Source organism: Lissotriton helveticus, chromosome 2_1, assembly GCF_964261635.1.
Source record: "Lissotriton helveticus chromosome 2_1, aLisHel1.1, whole genome shotgun sequence".
NCBI lineage: Eukaryota > Metazoa > Chordata > Amphibia > Caudata > Salamandridae > Lissotriton > Lissotriton helveticus.
Window position 1 is genome coordinate 1849901362 of NC_136059.1, and position 25062 is coordinate 1849926423.

The 25062-nt window shown below is 45.6% G+C and overlaps 1 protein-coding gene across 3 annotated transcripts in view; it reads right to left on the reverse strand.

Moving 5' to 3' along the window:
- The window catches only part of JADE1 (jade family PHD finger 1), a 223176-nt gene that overhangs the window by 6507 nt on the left and 191607 nt on the right, over window positions 1-25062 (reverse strand). For all 3 annotated transcript variants that reach the window (XM_078676770.1, XM_078676772.1, XM_078676773.1), the window contains one exon: window positions 8327-8444. In XM_078676770.1, coding sequence (XP_078532896.1) covers window positions 8327-8444 — 118 coding nt within the window. The remainder of the gene's footprint in view (window positions 1-8326; window positions 8445-25062) is intronic.

Here is a 25062-nt window from a genome sequence, read left to right on the forward strand (position 1 = left end):
ATTGAGCCCAACCCCCGTCGGGGCGGGGAATTGAACCCTGGTCCAGGGCCGATCTCAGCTTCCGGGTCTGCCGCCTCTAACCCCTGAGCCACACTTCTCCAAGGTCCGAGGAAATTGAGCCCAAGACCCGCCGAGGCAGGAATTGAACCCTGGTCCCGGGCCAGACCTCTGCATCAGGGTCTGCCGCTCTAACCATTGAGCCACACTTCACCTCCACTATGTAGCACATGCATGTCTATTTTGTGATGTAAGGCTGCCTCATGGTAGGCTGTTGTGTCCCCTCAAGGGGATACCTTGACTGAATAGTGCTCAAAATGAGTATCAGCAGGAAGGCAAAATTGTTCTTCTCCCAGGGATTATCACCTGGCCCTGTGCATAACGGCTGGTCTTCTGGGTCTGTGGGGTCAAGTGGATTGCCAGCGTAAGAATATGCATTTGTGAAGTGCTCAAGTGACTTTAATGGAAGCAGAGGATGTGGTATGCGTGAACGAGGAGGTGATGGTGCAGAAGGAGGAAACAGTTATGGTGCAGAGGTGTAACAGAGGGCTTGTGTCACTGTGCTTTATCAGCTCCGAATCCTTAAGGGTATCCACAGAGATTTTATTTTCAAAGGCAAGCCTTCTCAATTCTTAAGATCCAGCTGTCGATTAATTGTTTGGCGTTGATGGGATTTTCGGCAGGCATGGTACTTACAGGCCTGCACATGTTGTTGGTTAGAGGGCCAGTTGTCTTCAACACTGCATATAGTCTTCTACCTTGTTTGAGGATACTGTTTCTGAGCTGGGTGTTTGGGGTGCTGCTGGGGCTCTGGATGGACCTCTGTCATCATCCTTCTGGTACCGAAAGGATCGTCTTCACAAAAGATGTCTCGAATTTCAGAGCATGGTTGTTGGTGCATTTTGCATTGTACCCTGATGATCTGACAAGGATACTTAGGAGTTGCACATCGGGCAATGTTGGAAGGGTGTCCGCTCCATTACTCCATTTCAGTCTGCATTTTGAAGTGCTTGTCATCGAGGATGGGCTTAAGGTCCAAGAAGGTTGTGGGGAGGTCCCCGGTTTCCCGGTAGTTAAACGCTAAATGGTAGTCTTCCGAAGTTGTATGCTGGAGTAGAATGACCGGGAGTTATCCAAGCAAAGACTACTCTTCTGAATCATCTGTGTTAGATTTTAACAATGTGGGACCACGTAAAAACACCTGATGGTCTCAGAGTCCTCAAAGTGTACGTTGTAACCTGATGGCCGAAAAAAAAAAACCAATCTAACATGGAGCCTGTGCATATTCACTTTGTGGCCTAGGGGAGAAATCACACCACATCTTGTCGCTCCAAAGATTCTTCTAAGAAAACAAACTTGTAAACCCAACAATAAATTGCAAGAGTATGCATAGCATGTGCATCTACAGCCACATATACTACCAACATAAATTGTCACCTCAGTACACCCAGTCCATAGCATGTTACATATATCGGGAATTTTAAACCAGGCAATGAGTTTCTGAACCAGCACTCAGCTGCTTAATGAGCTCTGAGTCAATGGCAAAAAAGGCACCTACTCTAATCCCTGCTCATCCACACAACAATTAACAATGAGTTTACAGTGCATTTATTATTGCATTTCTAGTTTGAAAATTGAGGCTGCTGCTTTTTAGGTCTTGCTGAGCCAGCGCATGCGCTGTCTCTGCGAGACATTTAGTCAGTGGCTTTTCGAAGTGCTACCAAACTTTTGCTGGCCACCAGCTTGCGGTTACGCGCGCAAGCGCGCGTCACGCTCTGCTTCTCCAATCACTGCTGTGCGTGCATCCCTCGGGTACTTAGCACAGAGCGCGTCATTGCGATAACTTTCTCTTTCACCGCAATCGCGATGACTTTTGCTTTTACGGCCGCACGGCTAATGCTTGTTCATTTAACTTGTGGTGTGAGCGTCTCCAGGCAGTGACCCTACAATGCGCATTGCAGATTTCTGAGCACTGGCTCGTACTTGCCTTCTCTTCCTCCTCCCATATATTCCACATTTATTCTCTGCTCTTTAACTTTCTTTCTTTATTGGACATTTTTTTCTCTTCATGTTTTGTGTCATTTATGTGAATCCGCCTGTCCCCGCTCTGTTTCTCGCGTGTTTCTTCTCTGTCTTCTTTTTTTGTCTCGCCTTTTCTGTTTCTCCTAAAGTGCCTGCTTCTTATCTCTGCTTTTATCCTCCTGCACCACCCCTCCGCCCGTCTCTCTAGTCCTCCCTCTGTCTCTCAATCTCTATCTTCCACTGTTCCTGTCTCTCCTCCTCTTTCGCCTCTAATATATCTTTCTCTCTCGTGCCCTCTTTTCTACTGTCTATCGTGGTCTCTCTCTGTGTCTCTGCTTCTCTATCTTTTCCAGTGAGCCTGTCTCTGCCTCTCTTTTTCAGCTGTCGCTATCTGCCTTTCTGTGCTTCAGTCTACGCCCCTCTCTTTCCCACTGTCATTCTTCGCTTCGGTCTTCCCCCCTGAATGTCTCTATCTTTTCCATATGTCTGTCTCCTTGTCTATCTTTCCACAGTCCGCCTCTGCCTCGCTTTGTATATCAGTCTCCCTGTCTCTGTGCATTGCACTGTTTCTGTCACCGCCACTCTATCGTTTCCCCAGTATTTCCCTCCCTCTCTGATCCGCTCTCTGCCTCTGCTGATTCCCTTTCTTTTTCAATGTGTCTGTGTCTGTCTCTGCCCCTCTTTCTCTCCTCCCCTGCCTGTCTCTGCCTCTCTCTTCCACTGTCCGCCCAGATTCTCTCTCTGACTGCCTGTCTCTCTTTCTGTTCCGCTGTCTCTCTTTTCTACCATGCCGGTCTCACTCTTCCATGGTCTATCTCTGCCCCGCTCTCTCTTTTTGACTTGCTCTCTCTGCCGGTTTCCTTTTTTTCTTCCGCTGAATGTCTCTCGCTTTCTTTCTCCGACTGCCTGTCTGCCTTTCTCTTCCGTTGACTTTGTCTGCCTGTCTTTTCTACTTGGCCTCGCTCCTCTCTCTCTCTTTATGCTTCTATCTCACTCCACTGCTGGTCTCTGCCTCTCTCACTAACCACTGCCTGGCTTGGCTCTCTCTGTGACTGCCTCTCTCCCTCTATTTGACTGCCTGTCTCAGCTTCTCTCTCTCTTTGACCCTCTCTCCCTCTCCTATACCCCTCTCGTGCGCTCTCTCCTCTGAGTCTGCTGCCGGTCTCTCTCTCTGACTGTCTACACCCCCCCTTGCGCGCGCTCTTCCCTCTACAAGCCTTCCTCCGCCTGTCGCTCCATGCCGCAGTCTCTCCCTTTATCTTTCATTTATGGCCGAGGTGCTGCCAGACAGAACCAAAACAGACCGCAGAAATAATTCCGAGTATTCGAACAGCATTCCCATGCAACAACTTCACGCTGCACTAACCAAAATACCAGGCTGGCGTCAGTACCGCGAAAAACGAGAATACCCTCTTGTCTCCAAGGCAGCGGCTATTTATATTTCTGGGTTTGTGGATTTGGCATTTTATGATGAAAAAATAGGAAAGCAGCGAGTCACAGCAAATGCAATAAAAGCCTGGCGTGCGAGGTCAGACCTGCGTGTGAGGAAAACATTTGTTTTTAATGCTCCAAAACCCTTTAGGTTTTTGTGTTGAGCTGAGAGAAAATAAAACGTAAACATGGATTGGTTCGGTCACACCTTCTTACTTAGTGCTCTTGTAATGTGTGGCTGCTTTTGTCGTTCATCTCAGCAATGTGTTTTTTTCTGCTGTAATAACTGTACACACTACATGTGGGGTGTGCGCTTTTTATATATCTCTTTCTACCGTACGGATAGAGTGGAAAATGTACCCCTCTTTTTTTCTGCTACAAGGGCTCTATGCGGCGTTCTTAAATGTTGGCAAGTTACCTTTTCCGAGCTATCGACGCAGGCCCTTGTAAAAATGAGATCAGTAAACAGATAATCAAATTGTTTATGTAATTACAAGCCCTGCGGTAGTCACAATCTATCTATCTATTTAATCTATCATATCTATCTATCTTTATCTATCTATCTTATCTATCTATCTTATCTATCTATCTTATCTATCTTATCTTATCTATCTATCTTATCTATCTTATCTTAATCTATCTTATCTTAATCCATCTTATCTTATCTAGCTATCCATCCTATATACATGCAGATCTATCAGATAGCCTAAATAAATAGCCAATAGGTCTCGCCTTTGGGACCGTATAAGTGTTTAGCCATGCAACAGTTGATGTTGTTGCAGTAAGGATATTGAGCTGTATAACTAAATACTTATAAGGTCCCATAGGTAAGACCTATTGCCTATGCCAATGCTTGTTCCATTTGTCAATGTTCTGTGATTTCAGGGCCCATTTTTTCTCTTTCAAACTTTTTATTGAAATTTAGGACAACAGAGGTACATCTGTTAACATAACCAATGAAGCCCCATCCTCCCACCAACTTCTTTCCTGAACTCAAACTAACATTGGGTTAGTATAGCAGATCCCATTCCATCCTAAACACTTCAGAATACTTCAATATCTAACACTCCCCTCACCACACTCATCTGCATAAAGTTTTTAGGACACAGAGCAACCAGGTCCTACCTACCCAAGTACCTCACACCATACTTTTCAAAATACTTACTTTTTTGAGTTCTATCTTATTAGATCTTTTCTACTACAATCATGTATTAAAGCCTCGGAATACACTACAATGTATGGCCCTGCCTTTCACTCTTCCATTAAGTGGAACCAGAATGTTCAACTGCCCATTTAGGTCTTCTCAGCTTTCCTCTTTCACAGACCCCAGTACTCACAACAGGTTTCATTACTATTGGATACCACAGTATTTCTTCAAATTGGCACAGTGCTTCTCTCCCAAAGATCTCTAACATCAGGTAAGACCACCAAAATTGTATTGTAGTACCCTCCTAAAATGATAGATGGGCAGGTAAGAAATGTTTATCCAAGAATCCTAAGGAGAGGCGAGGTATTTCAGAAACTGCCAGGCATTCCGGAAATCACCTTCTGCAACATTGCAAAAAATCTAACAAAAGCTATGTATCACTTGGTCAATAGAATGCCACTACAACAGTAAGATAATGCTACACATTCGCCTCCTTCATAAAATAACAAGATGGCCTGAAATAACACACACCCCAGAACATCCAGATCACTTCATTCATCCTAGTGCTGCATCACTATGCCACATCGCATACACTCCCAGTAACGCACTCTACACAGTTTTCACTACATTATACAATTATCCATTACATAATCATGCACCCACCCAGGTATTTTATCAAACATTTTCAAGACAAGACATCAACCTCACACTCTGAGGATTCATCTCCATGATCCCTTCCACATCCAGCCCTCTGTTCCCATTATTACTGAAGACAGTGGGATAAATATGCCAGAATTGCTAAATTCCATATATTTCATTAGGAAAACTACAAAACACTTGCAATGGTTTGCAGAACGCAGGCAGTCCCATGTTCTTTTGTGTCAACTTGATCCTGACCCAAACTCCTTTCTGAAAGCAAATCTCATACCAGCATATTTCCTCCTTGATCTGCATGTCGCCATATCTTCACCTTCACTATCATATAACTTTGGGGAGAGGATGTTGCCTAACAGCTAAGGCGGTCAACCTCAAATCTTGGAAAAAGGGTTTGAGTCTCGGCAGGGATGCTCAACATCCTGTGATTCTTAACAAATCACTTAATCTCCTTGTGCCTAACAAAAAAAAAAAAAAGAATGTCTGTCTGTAACGCAAAGGAGGCTCATATAAAGCACTCCGATACCTTCATGTCTAGTTTGTGCTATAAAAAACTCCCCCCCCCCCCCCCAAAAAAAAATTACAAAAAAGCTTTGGACAGAACTCCCAACACCAGATTAACTTACATGGGGGTTACTGCCAGGGCAAAACTTGGTGTAATGCTTTCAGAACAAACCAGTTTCCTTCCCGCCGCTCTCCAGTTTCTCCCATTGATTAGGAGCATGTGTGGCTGTAGATGCACATACTCTGCATAGACTATATAGCAGTCCCTCTCCAATGCGGCAGACTAGCAAGCAAATGATGCCAATGTTTGAAAGAGTGTTTTGAGACAGGTTGGCCAACTAAAGCTTGTTGACATGCTAGAATGTCTACACAATGCTTGGCAAAAGCGTGAAACATTGACCAAATAGCAGCCCTACATATATCTGTTAAAGGGACATTACCAAAAAAAGCTATGGTGGCCCCTCTCTTTCATGTAGTGTGGGCTCTATGCGTCATTGGGAGCGTGCACTCTGAGATATTACGTTTTAAAAGCCTTCATGAAGGCCTTAGTGACTGGGATACTAAAAGGAGATAAGTGCTGTCTGCTTTGGAAGTATGCTGGAACTATGGTTAAGTGTAATCATATGAAGTGCAGGTACGGCCTGCCTTGCATAGATGCTGAAGGTAGTCACCTGCACAGAAACCTTGAAGGAATCAGTTCAGAGATATAGCAATGCATGAACTTTTTCCACTTGGCTGTGTAAAAGGCATGAGTAGTGTGCTTACTTGCCTCTCGCAGGATAATCATCCACTCAACTGAAGTTAGAGGTAGCCACATCCTAAGAATTCAGGTGCCAGATCGCATGGTTCAGCTGTCTGGGATCGGGATGTCAGAGCCATAATGCCAAGTGAGAAGGTTCGACATGTTGGGGAGCTTCTTGTGGGGATTTACTGACATCTTTAGAAATACAGACTACTAGGGCTGTCTTGCCCAGGTTGATGCCACTAGGATAAGGGCAAAAACAACAGTTGATGGACAGAATGTAGAACAATGTCATACATTCACCCCAGTACAGTGATCTGTGCCTAAATCCATCTTTTTTTTGCTCACCACAACACCCCAGTTCAGACATGGACATATGCAAATCAGCCTTGACCATGTGCCTCATGGGAGCAGTCCAGCCCGAACTGCCAAGCCATGTCTTCCCTGGACCGGAATCAAGCATCCTAGGACCGGTTTCTGGCTATCAGCCGTCATCAGCCAGGATAGCTTGACTCCAGCATGACAGTTGATGGACAGAATGCATTCTGTCCATCACCTGTTGTTTTTGCATTTGTCACCTCGAGTGGGACGGGTATGCTCAGACGTGAGTCCCGTGCTCTCCACGCCACTGGAGTCAAGCTATCCTGGCTGGACTGTTCCCATGAGGCACAGGGTCAAGGCTTATTTGCATATGGCCATGTCTGAACTGGGGTGGCTTGATGAGCAAAAAAAACGATGGATTTAGGCCCAGATCTCTCTACTGGGGTGAATGTATGACATTACTCTGCATTCAGTCCATCAACTGTTGTTTTTGCACTAGGATAAGGGTCATGGATGCCTGTCTCATCTTCCTTACTATGTACGAGGTGAGGGACAAAGACAGAAAAGGGTAGACAAATATTCTCTAACCAGTTCAAACATAGTTCATTGCCCATGGTCTGTGGATTTGGGTACCTTGAGCTGAAGTTTTGGCATTTTATTTTTTGGGGAGTTTGGAGTGGTGAGCAGGTCGATGGATAGGGTCCCCTACTGCTGGTGGATGGGAAGTGAGGGGAAGGCAGCTTTCCTGCTAGGCACGCTCATTTCGGAATTTGCAATGTAGTGGAAAAGACAAACCATGTCCCAGTATACACCAGGCATGTTTACTTACTCATACCCTAAGATTAAACTAATGAAAATCTGTGCACACCAAATAATGACAACAGTGGGAAGGGACGCACACTGCTTCTCACCAGTCCCACTCACGGCATTATGGTAAATGCAGTCCTCAGCATGGTCAAGATTGTTACTGCTCAGTGTCTCTCAATTGTTTGCCCCGGCAGTGTTGGCACAGTGTTGGCACAGCTAGTACTGGACGTGCTCGGACACATGTTTCATGCTTAATTGCAAATCACCAAGTTATAGGTATTTTAGAGACTGATCATCAACACTGTTGAGGACTTCATATACCATAATGACCTGGGAGGAATGGTGACAGCAACCTTCTTCTGTCAACCTCTGTTTGTAAACATTGTAATGATTCATATATAACGATAATTCCTTGCAAAGATCACGGTGTCAGGGTACTTCCAAGCGGTGCGACACCTGTTTACCTTCTCTTAAACACTGAACCAGGAGCATCTCTGGTAGGGGAATTCCTCAGCCCCTCTGCTCAAGTGAGCCTGGCAGAGAGAATAAATGCAATTTTGTGCAGATAAATCAGACTAGAAACCTGCGACAGTGAAATGTTTGCGCATAATCGTTTTAAAACGATGAATTGGTGTCAAGATGCTTTTCAAGAATTGCGTGTTAGAACATTTACATAAAAAGAGAAATAATTTCCAGCATACCTGGCACGTTTTCATGCTCTCCGAGCCTCACATACAGATTAAATATTTGCTCCTGGACTTTGCAGACTGAGCGCTTCATCTTTTCCCTTCTGGTTAGCATGTACGTAAGATTACGAACCTGGAGCAAAGAAAATATATTAATTAATCAAATGTGTTAGATCGTTCCAAGCCTGCCAGACCTCCATTGGCTAAATACACTTTCCAAGTAGGTGGGTAGAGAACAGCGTACAACTGAAGGCTTTGTAGGCTATCTTAACATATTTTAATGCATATTTTTATCCGAACCATTTACTTAGATTTTGCAGACAAATAGGAAAAGGTCACCACTCACCACAAACTCCAGCTATTTACTACAATTCATTCATATTCATCATTCTACAATAGACAATGTGCCAGAGCATGCATCTTAGACCACAATACCAAAGCGCATGCATGGTCAACTGCACCCCTGAGCCATCTGTCCGCACGGTTGTATGACGGTCCATCGCCCACACTGATATCGCGGGCGTTTTCATCGCGGCACTTACATCGCAACGGCGATCACAGAGGCAGTTTTTTCATCGCACGTCGTTGCGACGCAAATGCGGCCATCTCATTGGATAGCATGTCACATCGGCGACTTTACATCGCGCGACATGACAACGCGATGTTTGAGCACCAAAGTCGGCAGAGGTAGCAGTGAGACCATATCCTCTCCCTGTCCTGGCACCTGTTTTGTAATTCTTTCGATTTATCGACACGATATGCTCGCCATGAAAGTGTTTCTTTAATATTTACACCTCTGAATATGTGCGGGCATGGATTGGCTGTACTGAGTTTGCCTTCCCAATACTGGGTCAAGTTCATTAAACTGGTCTAAAATGATATACCGGCGTAGCCTATATTTAGCTTACAGCTTTAACTCTTCAGTGTGACTCATCGCCTGAAAATCAACGGTTTTTCTCCTCTGCTGGGATCTCAAAATACACATTCTCTGACCATGACATAGAGGGCTGCCATTTTGAAACACAGTCTTGTAATGGAGGCTTCTTTATATAGTTTGCACGATTTCTACCTGCTCCCACTTGGTGATAAATCACACATGAAAAAAATAAATCAGGAATTCACAAATTACAAATTGCTATTTCTGATACGATTCGCAGTCCCGTTCTGTGCACAAAAAACGGGAAACACCAATGACATCGGTGTCATTACCATCGCAGGCCTGTGGAAAGTGCTTCTTTAATATTTACACCTGGCACCTGTTTTGTTATTGTTTGGAATATCGCATGCAATTACCGCCATGAAAGTGTTTCTTTAATATTTGCGCACTGAACATATCTGACGGGGACTAGGCCCAATCAGGACAAATGACTGAGCCAGGCCCGGTTGTGAAACTCGAAGATTGCAAATATCCAAGTGTTTCTTTAATATTTACACCTGGCACCCGTTTTGTTATTCTTTGGAAAATCGCATGCAATTACCATGGCAGGCCTGTGGCATGCGTTGTAATTGCATGCGATGTTAAAGCCATCGCGCCATTGTACCATGCGTAGTAGAAGACTGCGATATGAACGATCCTGCGATGTAAATATCGCGGTGTGATGGCACCGCGATGTATTGACACCGATGTCATTGGTGTTTCCCGTCCGCACACCTATTTGACAGAATATATTCACTCGCATGAAGCAGAGGCTAGGGGCGTGGGTTAATTTGAAAGGAAGATTTGCTTGGTAACTGTAATTACGACAATGAGTAGCTTACTTAACCTTGTAGACAGCTTTCCCCTTCCAAATGTGTGGACATATTCCACAGCAATAAGAATACTCTACTAAGATGTACTTGAAACAAATGTATTATACAAGCTCAGCTAAAGATACGCTGCAAACATATGTCATATAATAGTTACTTGTAGGGCACACATCACCCGGGAGGGTATCCTGGTGCCTTTGAGGAGGTGGGTGAGAGGTGTGTGTCTCGAGGTCTATTGACTCGAGGAGACTCGGCAGTATCACCATATCAAGGATATTTTGACTCTTAAGCCTTGATGCCTTAACCCCTTCGCTGCGGGCGTTTTCACCTGCCGTGCTTGTGACGAGCTAGGCTCGTCATGAGGCACAGTGGAGCTGTGCTCATTACGAGCGGAGCTCGTCACGGCCACACCCGTTTTGGATCGTTCAGCCCAGCGAGGAAATTATCCCCGCGTGTGAACGTTCCAACGGCCATGACGAGCTCAGCTCAGCTCGTCATGAGCACAGCTCAACTGTGCCTCATGACGAGCTGAGCTCGTCATGAGCATGAAAAATGTTAAGGGTGAATGATCTGCTAGTAATTAATATAAGCACAAGATGCATAAACAAAAATGAAAGGCATTGTCATTTACAATGCCAATAGTTTAAATCCTCGCAAATGCGAGACCTATTGCATTACAAATGTTTGTTTACAAGTTGTGTGTGTGGGAGGGTTGTACGGGTTGCAAACAGAAGGTATCAGAACGAACACAAGACGTGGAGGGTGTTGGGAAGCAAAAATTATGGCGCAGTGGGGAAAGGGGCACGGAGGGCATAGGGAAGCAAACTGAGCAATGTGGCAGGCAGGGGGAGAAAAGCAAATGAGGGAGAGGATGAAAGCACACCCTTTACAGCTAATCCGAGCTTCGGAGAAAAGCGCAGCGAGCTGCCACTTTTAAACTGGAGAACTGATCAGTAAAGTGCTTCAATACCTTCTGGCCGGGTGCACACTTGCGGGACAGCGTGTCCAAAGAGACATTTGCAGCCATAAAGTTTTTCTTTTTTGGATCCATTTCTCATTTAGCAAGTGTGCAGAGGAGCAAACCCAAAGCATATTCATGTTTAACATAGATGTTTGTTCAGAAAATAAACACGCCAGATCGAGCGGAATTTACATCTCACACCTCTGACCTCCCTAAAGGCATCGCTGAGTTGTCCCCTTCTGTCTCCCATGGCCCCTGAAGAGCTCCCCGTTTGCTACGAGTTAAACAAGCTGGTGGTCACAACTGTTCATGAGAGACTCTCCTGCCCTCTTGCAGAAAGAGAAACTCATTAAAGGAAATAGTGCTTACAGGCTAAAGAAGAAGTACAGTGTAACAACCGAACTAAAAGGGCCAGTCCTCATGAGAGTTTACAAAAGAAGACAAGGCGGTACTAAGGAGGAACTATCTGAAAGAGACTATTAGTTATGGATTCCTTACCTTAGAATTACACCCAGGTGTAAGACTGGATCCGGAGAATTTTTCTTCAGCAGTACCCCTGCACGTCGTGGTGTCAGTCGACTCCACGTTCGTTGTTGGCATCGTGATCGTCGGAATGACGTCGTGGTATCTTCTTAGACACCGACCCTGCACTCTTATGTCAGTTCTTTCTTTTTCCGCGCAAGCCAGCGCAGATCCGGAGAGAGCGGTCCCCTTAAGTCTTTTTTGACTAGAGTTTTTCGACTTTTTGTCGACTTCTTTTTTCTAGTCGTTCGACTCCTGGTGCAAGGGATGTCAAATCGACAGACCGGCTTCAAACCTTGTGACTCCTGTCACAAGTTGCTGTCGGTCACAGACCCACATCTTGTGTGCCACTGGCCGTGCTCCGACAGCCAGGCCATGAACCCGAGGTCTTTGCAGGAGCGGTCCCGAAAGCTTCAAAAGGCCCGACAGTCAGCTCTGTGCCGCTCGAGGTCCCGTTTGAGAGAGAGGTCGCGAGACCAGCCATGGAGTCACCACCATCCCTCCTCTTGGAAGTCTTCGTGTAAGTCGAAGCACAAGAAGGCTGCGAAGAAGCACAGTCGCTCTTCACTTTCTCCCCGTCCGTCGGCTGACGCGATGCAGGTTGTGGAAGATAGTGGTCCGGCTCCACCTGCGGAGCCTGTGGGGTTGGCTCAGAACATCCCTCCCTTCTGAAGCTCCGGGCGATTCGTCTTGCACTGAAGGCATACCTTCCTTCTGTCAAAGGAAGAGTAGTGCATGTGTTCACGGACAACACCACCTCCATGTGGTGTTGCAACAAACAGGGCGAGGTGGGGTCGTGGACCCTCTGTAAGGAGGCCCTTCATCTCAGGCTGTGGCTGGAACATCAGGGCATGTCCCTGGTAGTTCAAGACCTGGCGGGTTCCCTGAACACCAGGGCGGACAAACTCAGTGTGCATGATGGATCACGAATGGGGTCTTCACTCGGAGGTGGTGCAAGGTCTCTTTCAGCAGTGGGGAGAGCCTTGGTTAGATCTATTCACCACCAAAGAGAATGCACAATGTCAGTAGGTCTGCACTTTGAAATTTCCAATGCAGCACTCGCTAGGCGATGCTTTTCGTCGCAAGTGGAGTTGCGGACTTCTATACGCCTTTCCGCCTATACCACTTCTGCCCAGAGTGCTGAAGAACACTTCTGCCCAGAGTGCTGAAGAAGATCAAACACAACCTGGCCCAAGTAATTCTTGTGGCTCCAGACCGGGCACGAAGAGTCTGGTATCCAGAGCTCTTGAACATAGCCATCAATACTCCATTCAGACTGCTTCTTCAGGAGGATCTTCCGTCGCAGCAGCAGGGGACGGTCCTTCACCCGAACCTGTCCAACTTCCACCTCCTTGCGTGGAGATTGAGCGGAGACAGTTGACAGCTTTCGACCTTCCTCCCGAAGTCTGTAACGTTATCTTGGCAGCCAGGCGTCCCTGCACCAAAATGGTATGTATACGCCTGCAGATGGAACAAATTTGTGGCTTGGTGCACAGCAAGGGCTGTGAATTCCCTTTCTGCCCCTCTTTTTGAGGTTCTCCTCTTCTTTTTTTTTGGCCCAGCAGGGCTCTGCTCTGGGCACACCTTAAAGGCTATCTTTCTGCCATTTCGGCCTTTCTTTGCCTTCGTGATCAGCCTTCTCTTTTCAAGTCCCCTATTGTAAATTGCTTCCTTAAGGGCATTACTCACCTGTTTCCACCTTTTCCTTTCGTAATGCCCCAGTGGGACGTGAACCTTGTTTGGACTTACCTTATGTCGCTCCTTTCGAGCTGTTACATAATTATCCTCCCAGACTTTTGACCCTCAAAACTACCTTTCTGGTTGCCATCACTTCCGCTTCAGGCTCTTTCTTCTAAACCTCCTTTCCTGGCTGTTCATACGGACAAGGTTGTCCTTCACCCTAGACCTTTTCTTCCCAACGTGGTTACTTCTTTCCACATAGGACAGATCATCATTTTGCCCACCTTCTTCCCGCCCCGCATCCTTCTAAAGAGGAGGAGAGGCTCCACCGTCTGGATCCAAAACATGCAATTTCAGTTTATCTGGATTGCACAAAACAATTCCAGGTGGATGATCAGCTCTTTGTTGGCTATGTGGGCGCCAAGACAGGCCGGGCCGTGTAAAAATGAACTATCTCTTGATTGGTTGTTCTTTGCATTAAAGTGTGTTATTCCTTGGTAAAAAAGGAACCTCCAGTAGGGTTGCGCGCCCATTCCACCAGGGCGACGGCAGCCACTACTGCTTTGGGACGTGGAGTCCCCCTTCATTACATCTGCCAGGCAGCCACGTGGGCTTCATTGCACACGTTCACTAAACATTACTGCCTGGACAGCCAAGTCCGGAGAGATAGCTTTTTGGCCGCTACGTTCTTCAGGGCTTCCTGGTGTGAACTTGATTTGCAGACCCACCTCCGGGGTTGGTATTGCTGGGGTTCAGATGAACAAGTTACTTACCTTTGGTAACAATATATCTGTAAGAGACACATATTAGTTATGGATTTCTTACTGCCTCCCCCATCCTCCCCCTTCTAAGAACTGACTTCTAGAGTAAGGGACTTCCTTTCAGGGCCCTAGTTTTATGCACCAGTGGTTAGTGTCTTACATGGCTCTGTGCTTCTGGCGTGGAATGTTGTGTAAAGAACTGACGTCCGCGTGCAGGGGTGGCGTCTAAGTAGATACCCCGACGTCATTCCAGCGATCACAACGCCAATGACGAACCTGGAGTCGACCAACGCCACCTACTGACGCACAGGGGTACTGCTGAAGAAAAAATCTCTGGATCCAGTCTGACGCCTGAGGGTATTTCTAAGGTAAGGAATCCATAACAAATATATGTCTCTTACAGATATATCGTTACCGAAGTTCAGTAACTTGTTCAACAAGCCTAAAACTAATCAGAAGCCAGCATATACGAAGGTCAATGACGCAAGCCAATGGCAAATATGGGTGGAGAGTGGGCTGGGCTTCAAGTACATACTCCAATACAGCATGGCTTGCAGAGCAGCACAAGCACTGGCCAGGCTCGACCTAAAACCCCCTCAAAGGCCTCTCTTTACAGCTTGAAGAATCAAAAAGCAATCAAAAGCGAGTGGTGGTACAGAAGACTGCTCATAAAGCCTTACAACTCTCCTAACATCAGAGTCTCTTTTCAGAATTCCACTTAAAGTTCGCAAAAAACACAAGCACACAAATTGTGATTGCTTGAAATTCAAGAATGATTTTAATGCAAAAACAGTTAAGTCTGGAAAACCATTTTCATCTTCTTGAATCTTGTCCTTCACACAAACACTATAAAAGGCTTTTGTGCATTCAATGCAAAATTGGGATCTCTGAGGAATGAAGGTTTCTCTGTAGGTCGCCAATAAAGTAGAAATTCATCTGAGTTTTGCCAATGCGCGATTTTGGGCCGGGTACCACATACATTAAAAAGGCTCTTTGGAACCACAAAATGTGTATGCTTGGAAGACCGCAAACTACTCCCACAGAAGGAATGCACTCTACATAGATGGCAAAAAATAGCACATACTAACACAACATTTGCTCTGAGAGGACAAGCAAACACAAAGTAAAGATTGTACGTGACGTAAAGAATGGCCAGGTGTTGAGGATCATAGCCAAATCTGTAGAATGTAAGCAGACATATATCTAAATTCCCACCAACAAAGATATACTGTGGTCACTGACTCGACCTTGCTGAAATAACTATATGGTACATTTAGCCAAAATAAAAAAAACATGTAAGCATTAGTATCAATTGTTCATGGGTAAGTCCGGAATGGCATATGAAAATATAAATTCTGCAGATATGTGAAAATAAGCCAGTCTACTTGACGAAGAGGCAGGAACTCCAAATTAACGAATCTGAATTGACAGGAGGGCATAGACCACGATTCCTCTATTTTTTAACGCAAATAACCTGAAACAGAATTTATCATATATTGCCTGCCACAACAAGATTCATGCTACATGACAGACGTTTGCTTTAGGGTCAGTGAAAAGCACCAGTTCTTCTTTTTTCATATCGAGGCGAAAACAGAGGCAGGAGGAGAAGAGTATGAAACTGTGCTCTACTATCCTAGCTTTAGTCAATGCCTCCAGCAAGAAACATAACACTATCTGAGAAAGAACAAGAATTCTCCCTCTGGCGTGCACTGTACCAGCATTCTTTACACCAATGCCTTCCTTTCAGCCGATCATTTACAAGCTACAACCCTGGCCTAGACTGGCTCTTTAAAGGTATGAGGAGTAGATTTTAAATCCCCTTTAACATGGATAGGGTCTGCACAAGGAAACATCGTCCTTGTTGCGGACATGCATGGTCACCTTATTGAAGTTGGCTGCCCACTGGATCACCTCGTGGTAAGCCGTGATATCGCCTGGGGAGATGCCCTCATAGGGTAAGGATCCAAATCTGGGTCTCCCAGGGGGTGGAGATCATGATCGTTCTATGTGTTGTCTGAGGGCCCTTGGTCAAATGGTACCTTATGAGGGTTGACAGGGCCATAGGAGCTGCCAGGCCTTTAAGAATATTGTGGGGAACCCCTCTGGTGTGTGGAGACAGTGAAGGTAATGAGCAAATTGAAGGTGGTGGTAGTGGTGGAGGCGGAAGAGGGGAGTGTGAGGAAGAGGGGAGTGTAAGGGAGAGGGCAGTTGACAGAGTTCTTATATTCTTTAAGCTTGGGAACTAGAAGGTGCTCCAAAGTAAGCTTCCCCTCAAAAGTTAGCTTCCTTTTCCAAGGCAGTCCTGAGGCTTTCACCTGAGGTAGCTTTGTCAAAATCGTACCCATCTGGTGATTGATGAAGAGTCTTTTCTGCTTTGCATCCAGTTCCTCCTGGGCTTTTTGTAGGATGGGTTGCTCAGAATCGTCAGAGTCAACTGTCACCAGATTTTTGGGCGCTGATGCCTACTTCAGAAACAACTGTGACTTTGGAGTCGACGTTGGCCTTGGCATCACAATTAAAAGGATCCTAGGCTCTGAATGGACTGGAGGCTTGAAGTTCTCCGAGCTCAACAACTGTGGAAGAGAAATGTCAGTGGGCGGAAGCCTGGTTGGATCAGAGGCCTTTGTTCAGTATCCAGTGGTGTCCAAAGTCAGCAGAGGTCCTGAAGACTATGAAGCTTTGGACCCAAGCATCGATGCCTGACCCCAACAGGTGATCGATTCTCTGCTTTTTCGTCAGGCCTCTTTGAAGGCTTAGAGCGAGTATCTGTGCTGATGATACTCATGGTCCTGGAAGCGGTCTTCATTCACTGACCTGGTTGGACTTGGATGACAAAACTGCCTCTGAACTAGGTGATGGTTGGTCGGGCGGAATGCCCTAAGGACAGGAGTCTTCACCTTCCTCGATGTCAAGTGGGGCCTGTTCTCTGAGGTTTGGGGTGCAACGAAAGGTGAGGCAGGCCTGGTATCATCATGGTCAGGGAAGAAGCAGAGTTTACTGTGTGGCGGTCTGACTTCCGGAACTTTGCGCTGCATTGGGAACAGTTTTGATAAGATGTCCGTTTCCATCACCCATTGTGCATCCTCAAGGAAGGAGTGAAAGACCAGGGACATGCAACCCCATAGGGGGCTTAAGGCACTGGCAGTCAATTATACTAAGGTCAGTCTCTGAAGAAAGTTCAGAAAATAAAAGCTTTTTCGAGCATTGGTACTGAATTTCATCAAGTGGGCCTAAAAAAAAAAGTGAACAACAAGTCGAATCTTGGAGTTCTGTTGTTCCACATCTGAACCCGATGGCACAAAAAACAATCTAACCTGGAGTCGAAGAGAATTGTCAAGTAAGGGTGAAGTCACAGTGCATACCATGACTCAAAAGAATTTCTTCGAAGAAAAATCACTTGCAATCATCCAAGCGGAACACTAAATAGGAGGAGTATGCAGAGCCTGGGTATCTACAGCAACGCATGCTACGAACAGAGATATTATCCAGGTCTCCGATATAGCCTAAACTTCAACTAGTTTATGACAACATTGGAGCTGAAAAAACCTAGCCGGACCCCACCCATTTATGACAAGGGGTCCTGGGAAGGGGCCGAGGTTCCTGAATTATTGACCTAACTCTGTAGAGCTATTACCTTATATTCATCAGGAAGCTTTAAGATGAGAGGTGGACCCTGTAATCACTGAATGACAAGTGAGCAATCACAACTGTGAATTAAGCATTATTATTATAAGCTTCTCATTTATCTGCTGATGTGGACAGGTGAGGCAGCAGGTAAGACAGACCTTATGAGAATATGATTGATGGTGAATACATGTTTAGTCCAAACTGCTTAGTCCATAAATGAAACATCAGTATGTTTCTATGTACACTTGTGAAAAGATGCTTAATAGGAAAATGGACTTTCAGATAAGGAAGAGTACCATGCAGAAACAAACTGACCAAATTGTCATTCAAATCTCTCAATTGCCAAACCTGATAGTATAAAAGGGGTGTATGTTTCTACTTTTGAAATTAAATGTACACATCTTTAGTTAGAAAAGTGATATGGTATGAATTAATTTCAGTTTGGAAAACAATACCACGCTAATAGAATATTTCCACAAGACCTGACAGACGTATGACAAAAAGGTTGTGTGTTCGCCAAAACTTATATGGTGTATATTTGCATCAAGAGCACTAAACAGCTTGTACTGTGGAGGTTAAACATCTGCAGGACTGAAGCAAAAGTCATATTTTAATTAACCATGCAAAGCAGACTGGTTCAGGGGTGTGGAATTTAATAAAATAGCTAGTTGTCCATGGGGCAGGTTGCTTCATAAATCTATTTGTCCTGTAACAAAATCCACTTATCCCTTTGGTGCTATGTAATGCTGCGACAAATCATGTTTATCATTATATAAGAGCTCTGATATAGCCGCTCTGATTATGCCAGGGCTCACACCATAGTACTGTTTGAATACTTGCAATCCCCTTATGTTGCCACGTTTCCGCAGATCTACATACTGGGGCTGAAGGTAGTGGTAAGCAACAGTTCCAGGGTTAGAATTCCCTTTTGAGTCTGTGCAAATCTACTAACTTGCATGTTTTAAGGGTTTTCAACAACTCTTCTCTAATCTTTTCCCATACTGAGAAATTATGAAAATTTACTCCAGACAATGGCAGACATAAACCTCCTTCCACAGTTGAGAAAAAAGTGCTTGGAGGGAAAGTGAACTTGCTAACACTCAGATTTTAACCCGAGCACATCTTCACATGCATATTTGCTCATGCTAAAATGTAGTTCACAAATATTTTCTAGGAGAACTATTTCCTGTCCTACTTCTGTAAATTCCGGGAATTCACAAGAGCTGTATAGCTGCACTTAATACAATGACATATACCATGGGTGCAGTTTTGAGACTTTCTTTAATAATTAGGCCCCTAATTTCGTCTAGCGTGGACCATGACCTTTTGTGTTTATTATAATTCTGTCTCTCTCTCGGCTGGCTTCACTGTGAGGGACAGCATTCTGCTCTTTTGCAAGGAGCATATCAGCACACAAAGTAGTTTTATTCAGTGCCAGTAGCTACTGTGGCAGTGTGTGCTTTTTGAGACCAAGGCAATTTTTGCTTTTGCCAATGTTTGTTATAATGGTGAGGGCCCGGTAGCTCCCACACTAATGAGGTTTAACAAAAACCATGCCAAAACAATTCACACATTGACACAACTAACAAGCATTTACAATGCAATAGGTCTCGGGTTAATTAAGTTTGAGCTATTGGCATTGCTTAATATTGCAACACTAATTGCACCAAAATACCATAGCAGCAGAAAGGGCAATCTTCAAATTTCTATCCAACTGAATGTCTCAGCACGATATGAGAAGAATGCAGTGAGTATTTAGTCATCTTCCTCTAGCCATTGCCTTCTTTCACTCTTGACCCTTTAGTCAATGGCTTAAAATATTGTCAATCACATATTGGTTCAGCACTGAAGGGTGTTTCAGTCTCACTGTCTTTCTATTGACTGTTTGGGTATATCCTTCTGCCACCATTACAATGCGTGGTGGAGTAATTTTGATCTTAAAAACATGGTCAGTCATCACACATACACTTTTGTTTTGCTGGGAAACATACATGGAAACTTTAACATTCCTCTGTCCTGCTGCTGACCTGCAGAGTCCCTTTTGTCTGTGCCCCAATTACTGCTTTAATCCCAGCCTGGGGGTAATTCTCACCTGCAAACAGAACATGCTCTTAACTCTGTAGTGTCCTGCTAGACGTGCTGTGGGGGCCTGTGTTACGCCCCCCGTAGCTGTTACCATGTGGGCAGGAGAATTCCCGAGAGGTGCCGAGCTACAGCCATACCTGCTCATATGCTGCTTAATCAGCTGGCGGGATCGGGTGGGGCCACTATCGGACACTGTGCAGCATTACGGCCCCCGTGGAGAAGGCGCTGGGATCAATGAGAGAACTGTGACCCCTGTAGAGAGAGAGCCCGCAGGAAGCCCAAAGCTGCCTAGCCAAGAGAAGTCCAGCCAAAGTAATGGAAACAAAGGTAGTCAAGTCCAAGCAGCAAAGCCAAAAGGCAGCAAGCCCAGCCAGCAAGAACACACAAAGGACTAGGAGCACTGGGCCCTGCACAACCATGCAAGCCTGCACGCTTGGGTGTTAGCAAAGCAACCCGCTTCTCCCCACGCATAGCTGCCAAGGTTTCAGATTGCTATGTGTGACATTTTCATAATTTCACGGTAATAATGAGTGACATTTTAACGACTATGAGTGACACTTTTTACCGAGCAAAATCAAGCAATGAAGATGAGAGAAACCTATGAAATATCAGAAATTACATCCATTTGAACAACAAGAAATTCTAAGGAGATCTTAAAACAGCTGCAAATCTCTAGAAAGGGAAGGGAACTAACCTAGTGCATTTTTAATCTGATTGGACGGTGGCCACAAACACTCTGCATTGTGCAATGCTCAGGTGAGTGAGGCTGAGGCACACATAGGTTACAGCCTGGATGCTGTTGTGTGTTAAACAGTATGTCCCTTCATGAGACAATGCAAAGGTATGGCAGACGCCGACAGACCAAGAGAAATGGTTAAAGTTTCACACAGGCAACAAAAGGGGTGTGGAGTTTCATATATTTTGTTTATTAATCCACCATACGTTTTGGGATGAGGAGCACTTCTTTATCAGTTCCCCAGATGAGGACTCCACAATCCTAAACACAAAATCCTGGAACAAATATTAAAGTCAGAAAAAGTTATGTGTAAAGTGTCTAGAGACTAATGGCCATTCAGAAATGACATTCCCCATTTGTATCGTTGAAGATAAGTCCTAAGCACAAAGAAAGCTATATATATGTACTGTAGCACATACATAGGTAAGAGCTGTCAGCCAGACAGTCCATCACAGAGAGAGAATAAAAGAGCTGCACTCAAGAGAAAAATTAGTTCAGGTACATTCAGGTCTATGGACTGATGTTGGGCTACAGCTGTTGCCTAGGCCGCGGCGATAAAATATACCGGGAACTGTTTTAGATAGTTTTTTGCACATGTATTTAAGAAGAAGTACTTTTTAAATTAAATTATGTTGCTCAACGACACTAATGCATGTTACGAATTTCAGTACTACAGTGCTTCAGGATTGTAAATGGAAAATCAGACGAGCTAATATAATACAGATTTTGTTTTCAATTGTTTTCAATTCATTTAGGAAAGAGTCACTGTACACTGTACCGGAATTCTATTCGGGAAAAACACCAACCTTTCCCTCGCAAACCTCGAAGTTAGCACATCTCAGTACATACGTCACAATATCAACTCAGAAAAAAGTTGTCTTACCATAATGAGATCAAGTGCCTAGACACCTTCAGGGGCAGCAGGTTAGTTGCCGGGCTCCCTGAATGGTTAACACGCTTAACCAATGTCTGCCGTTTTATTTTGGTGCAGCGCTCCATAATTAAAGGCAGCGACTCTGATCTGCAAGGCCTGCTACAGGCAGGCTCAGGCCTTGAGTCACCGCGGGTCGTGGTAATGCGAGTTTGCCGCCCGGTCCGCCTCCAGCAATAGACTCATCCAGACCGATCAGCTGTCCTGACTCCTTATCTGCTTCACAGGACTCTGACGACGGGACTCTGCTGCTGAACCACTCTGACGGCCCGGGCTGGCGTGGTTCAAATTCAGCAGCCAGGCCGGTGGCGCCGGTGGGGTCCGTCCATCGGGTCTACAAGATCAATACTGCTGTGGTGTTGCTGCGAGTCACCACGTGCTCAGCCATTGTGCCCACAGGGGTTCCGGCGGCCTCAACAGACCCTGACTGAGCCACACGGCTGTGCAGCACTGCGTGCAGTCTCCCCCGCTGTGCCTGGTCTTCATGTGGCGGCTGTGCTGACTGACCCCAAGTGTGACTGCCAGCAGGTGGTCGATCATGCTGTGTCGGCATCCCGCCGGTTTGATAATACGGCCGGGCCGGATTTTATTAAATGATTGCCCCTCTTGCGCAGGCCTAGCAGCAGCGCACTTGACTCAGACAGTCTCAGAAGTAAGACTGTTTAAGGGACGCCGGGCGCCGACTGGACGACACAGCTGCAACTTACTCCTCCAGTCGAATCCCCAGGCTGGCCCCACCGTTTCTGGTCACCGACCTCACTTCCTGTTCCAGGAGGACGTGAGCCGGATTTCAGCAGCACAGCAGCCAAACAGATTGTTAGTCGGTAACATTGTAATCACCACTGCGTCGGAGAGAGGCAGAGCAGATCTATAACTGTTCAACTGCTGGTATACGCCTGATGCGTGACACTTGACAGGCCTGCCCACGTACCGGCGACCTTAGGCCTGCTGCCTCAGCTGCGGGGGCGCGCGCGCAGCCGTGGACGGCGGCTGCACGCGAGCACTGGCACGCAATCCCGGCGAGAAGCTCCAGTGGCAGGGCGAGGAGAGCGCGCATGTACGGCCGCGTGAGAGGCAGAGACGGCACGCGACTGTGACTTGTTGGGGGCCTGTAGACGACTGTGCACCTGCCCGTCCTTGTGCAAGACAGTCTGCCCAGTGCTCACCCTCATTTGGCGAACGTCACCATGGAGCGCAAACAGGGCCGGTCCTAAGCCTTCTGAGGCCCCGGGCGAAAGGGAAGATGTGAGGCCCCTCTAATTACATATTGCGTCGCAAGAAGTGACTTCACAGAAAGTGAATTCGCAGGACTTTTGATCTTAGATATTTGGCATCACTGAAGCAAACTAATGTGGATATCAGTATCTTGCAAAGCCCAACCTGTATTGGACAGTGTCAAACTACAACTCCCAGCATGCATATTTTCCACATAATACAGAATCTGCTGCATAATATGAGGATTTTAACTAATCTATTGTTTATAGCTCGAACGGATCAAAAGTTACTAAAAAATGTGACTTGTGCTGCTGTGAAGTCGAGGGCCCTTTGCAAAGGTTGACTGGTCACCTTTCTCACTGCTGCATTTGTATGTTCCACTGCTACTAATAAGGAAAAATCTTTGCAGAGACTGTTGGCATGCGTAAAAAATTCAGCAGCTCCCTCTGACCATAGTGCCACATCCTCTCCCCCACTGAACATCATACTGCCCCACTGAGAGAAACTTGCACTTCACTGACCTGCCATAAACACCTAGATGTGGCTCAATTTAAATTACGCACTAGACAAGAGCAATATGCTGCCTTAAAAAAAATGTACATCCTAGAAAAAGCAAACACTCATAGGGAATGCAAGTAAGTAAAGCATGTGAAATGAAATGTAAGCAGGAACAACATGGTTATCTTTTTCTTTTTACACATGGTCTCACCACTGTGTTAACTTTGGAAATACTTCACCATGCTACCACAGAATGTCCCTCTGCAATGTTCTTCCTAGCCCCGCTCGTCAATGGCAACCACTCCACCAAAATTAGGACAATCAAACAGTAGAGCAGAGAGGTTATAAGACGTAGAGACGGGGGAGTGAAGGCTGGTGAATAAGGCACAAAAAGGCACAGAAACAAAAAGGAAGTCGGGTGATCTCAAAGGCTCCCCTTCCCGTGATTCCTTTGCTATGCTATTAAATCCTGTGGCCAAAAATGCTTTGATCGTAATTGCTGAAAGCCGAGTAAAATTTCAGGAACACGGCAGTTATATATAAAAAAGGTGCCTCTGGTGTTGGTTTGACTTACATTGAGCCTCTGGCTGCCCATGATTTTGTTTAGCTCAATACCTTGGTTCCCTCGTTTCTTTCTATTTAATTATCTTCCATTAATTTCCACCACTTCTTCATACTACTCTAATCTGTTGAATCCTTGATTTAGGAGTGTTTGCTCTTTTCATTTTAGCACCGTCCTCTCTGCTCACCAGCTACTTCAAACTGGGAGGACGAGTGAGGACCGCAGGCCACACCCGAATCTAGTCGGCCCTGCCGCACTCGGACGTCTGCACTGTGGGCGTCCTTGAATCATAGCCTGTTTTTTTTTAAATCTGTAAAAGAGCCTTCTGAGAGTTCAGTAGAACTTCGGAAAGTCCATGATACATCACGCAGAGCCTGAAGAGAGAAGGCAAAACAGCTGCTTTGATGAAGAAGAACACATTCGAAAATTCCAATTATTTCTTGATAATTAGAAAAGTGTCAACTTTCACAGACAGTTCTCATTTTGGCTCAGCGCAGAAAGAAAGTGTATCTGAAAGTTTCAAACTGACAATGAAAAATATATATATGCACCCACTTTGAATCAGGAGCCAGAGAGCAAAACGAGGGAGGCCCCTTTCCTGTTCCGTCATCAAAAGTGCATGTGCAAAGTCTACTCAGATCGAGTGGGCCCAGTGACCTTCATTTACAGGCACTAATTCCTTGCACAAAGCTTCACACTTGAAAAATACCCCCTGATGACCAACGACTGGAAAGAAGGCCTCTGCGTCATCTTTGGTGAGCTACAGGTTTACTTGTCACCAAATGAAAGATGGTGCACGAAACACAGATCAAATAAAATAGAGTTGCTGTAAAAATCACTGACAAAGTAGTATTTTCTGTACAATAAAAGCATGGCTCAGGCACTCATGCTTGACACCAAAACATACTACTAGCAACACCAGACACGCTGTCTTCCATCCGAGCTGCACAATGTATCTTGCCACAGACGTGCAAATGCGCTTCAGCACCTGTCTCATTCGAGGTGTGACGAGCTTTAAAAATACATCTATAGTACAGTATATTGCATTGTGTGTTTGATTTGGCAGTATTGTGTCAAGCAAAATTTTGTACTGTAAAACAAAACCCTTCTCCAACTCAAGGTGCACCCCCAAATAGCCAGGTCGCCCACTCTAGCCTTTACCCATAGCAGATATGGGTGCACTCAGCCCCCTGGTATTCATCGGGTGTTCTGGTGGATGTGTCCAACTTGTTTGCAAGCATTTGGAAGCGTTCCCGCAATATACTAATACAGGACGATTCCTTGAATGTCTCCTGAGCGTACACCCCGCATTCACTGATGAAAGCCGCAGGTAGATACGGTGCGGGAGTCCGTCGGTAGGAGGATAAAAGGATAACGCCATAGGATGGGCCGAGGAGCGAGTTGACGGCCGGGGATACAGAGTGAGA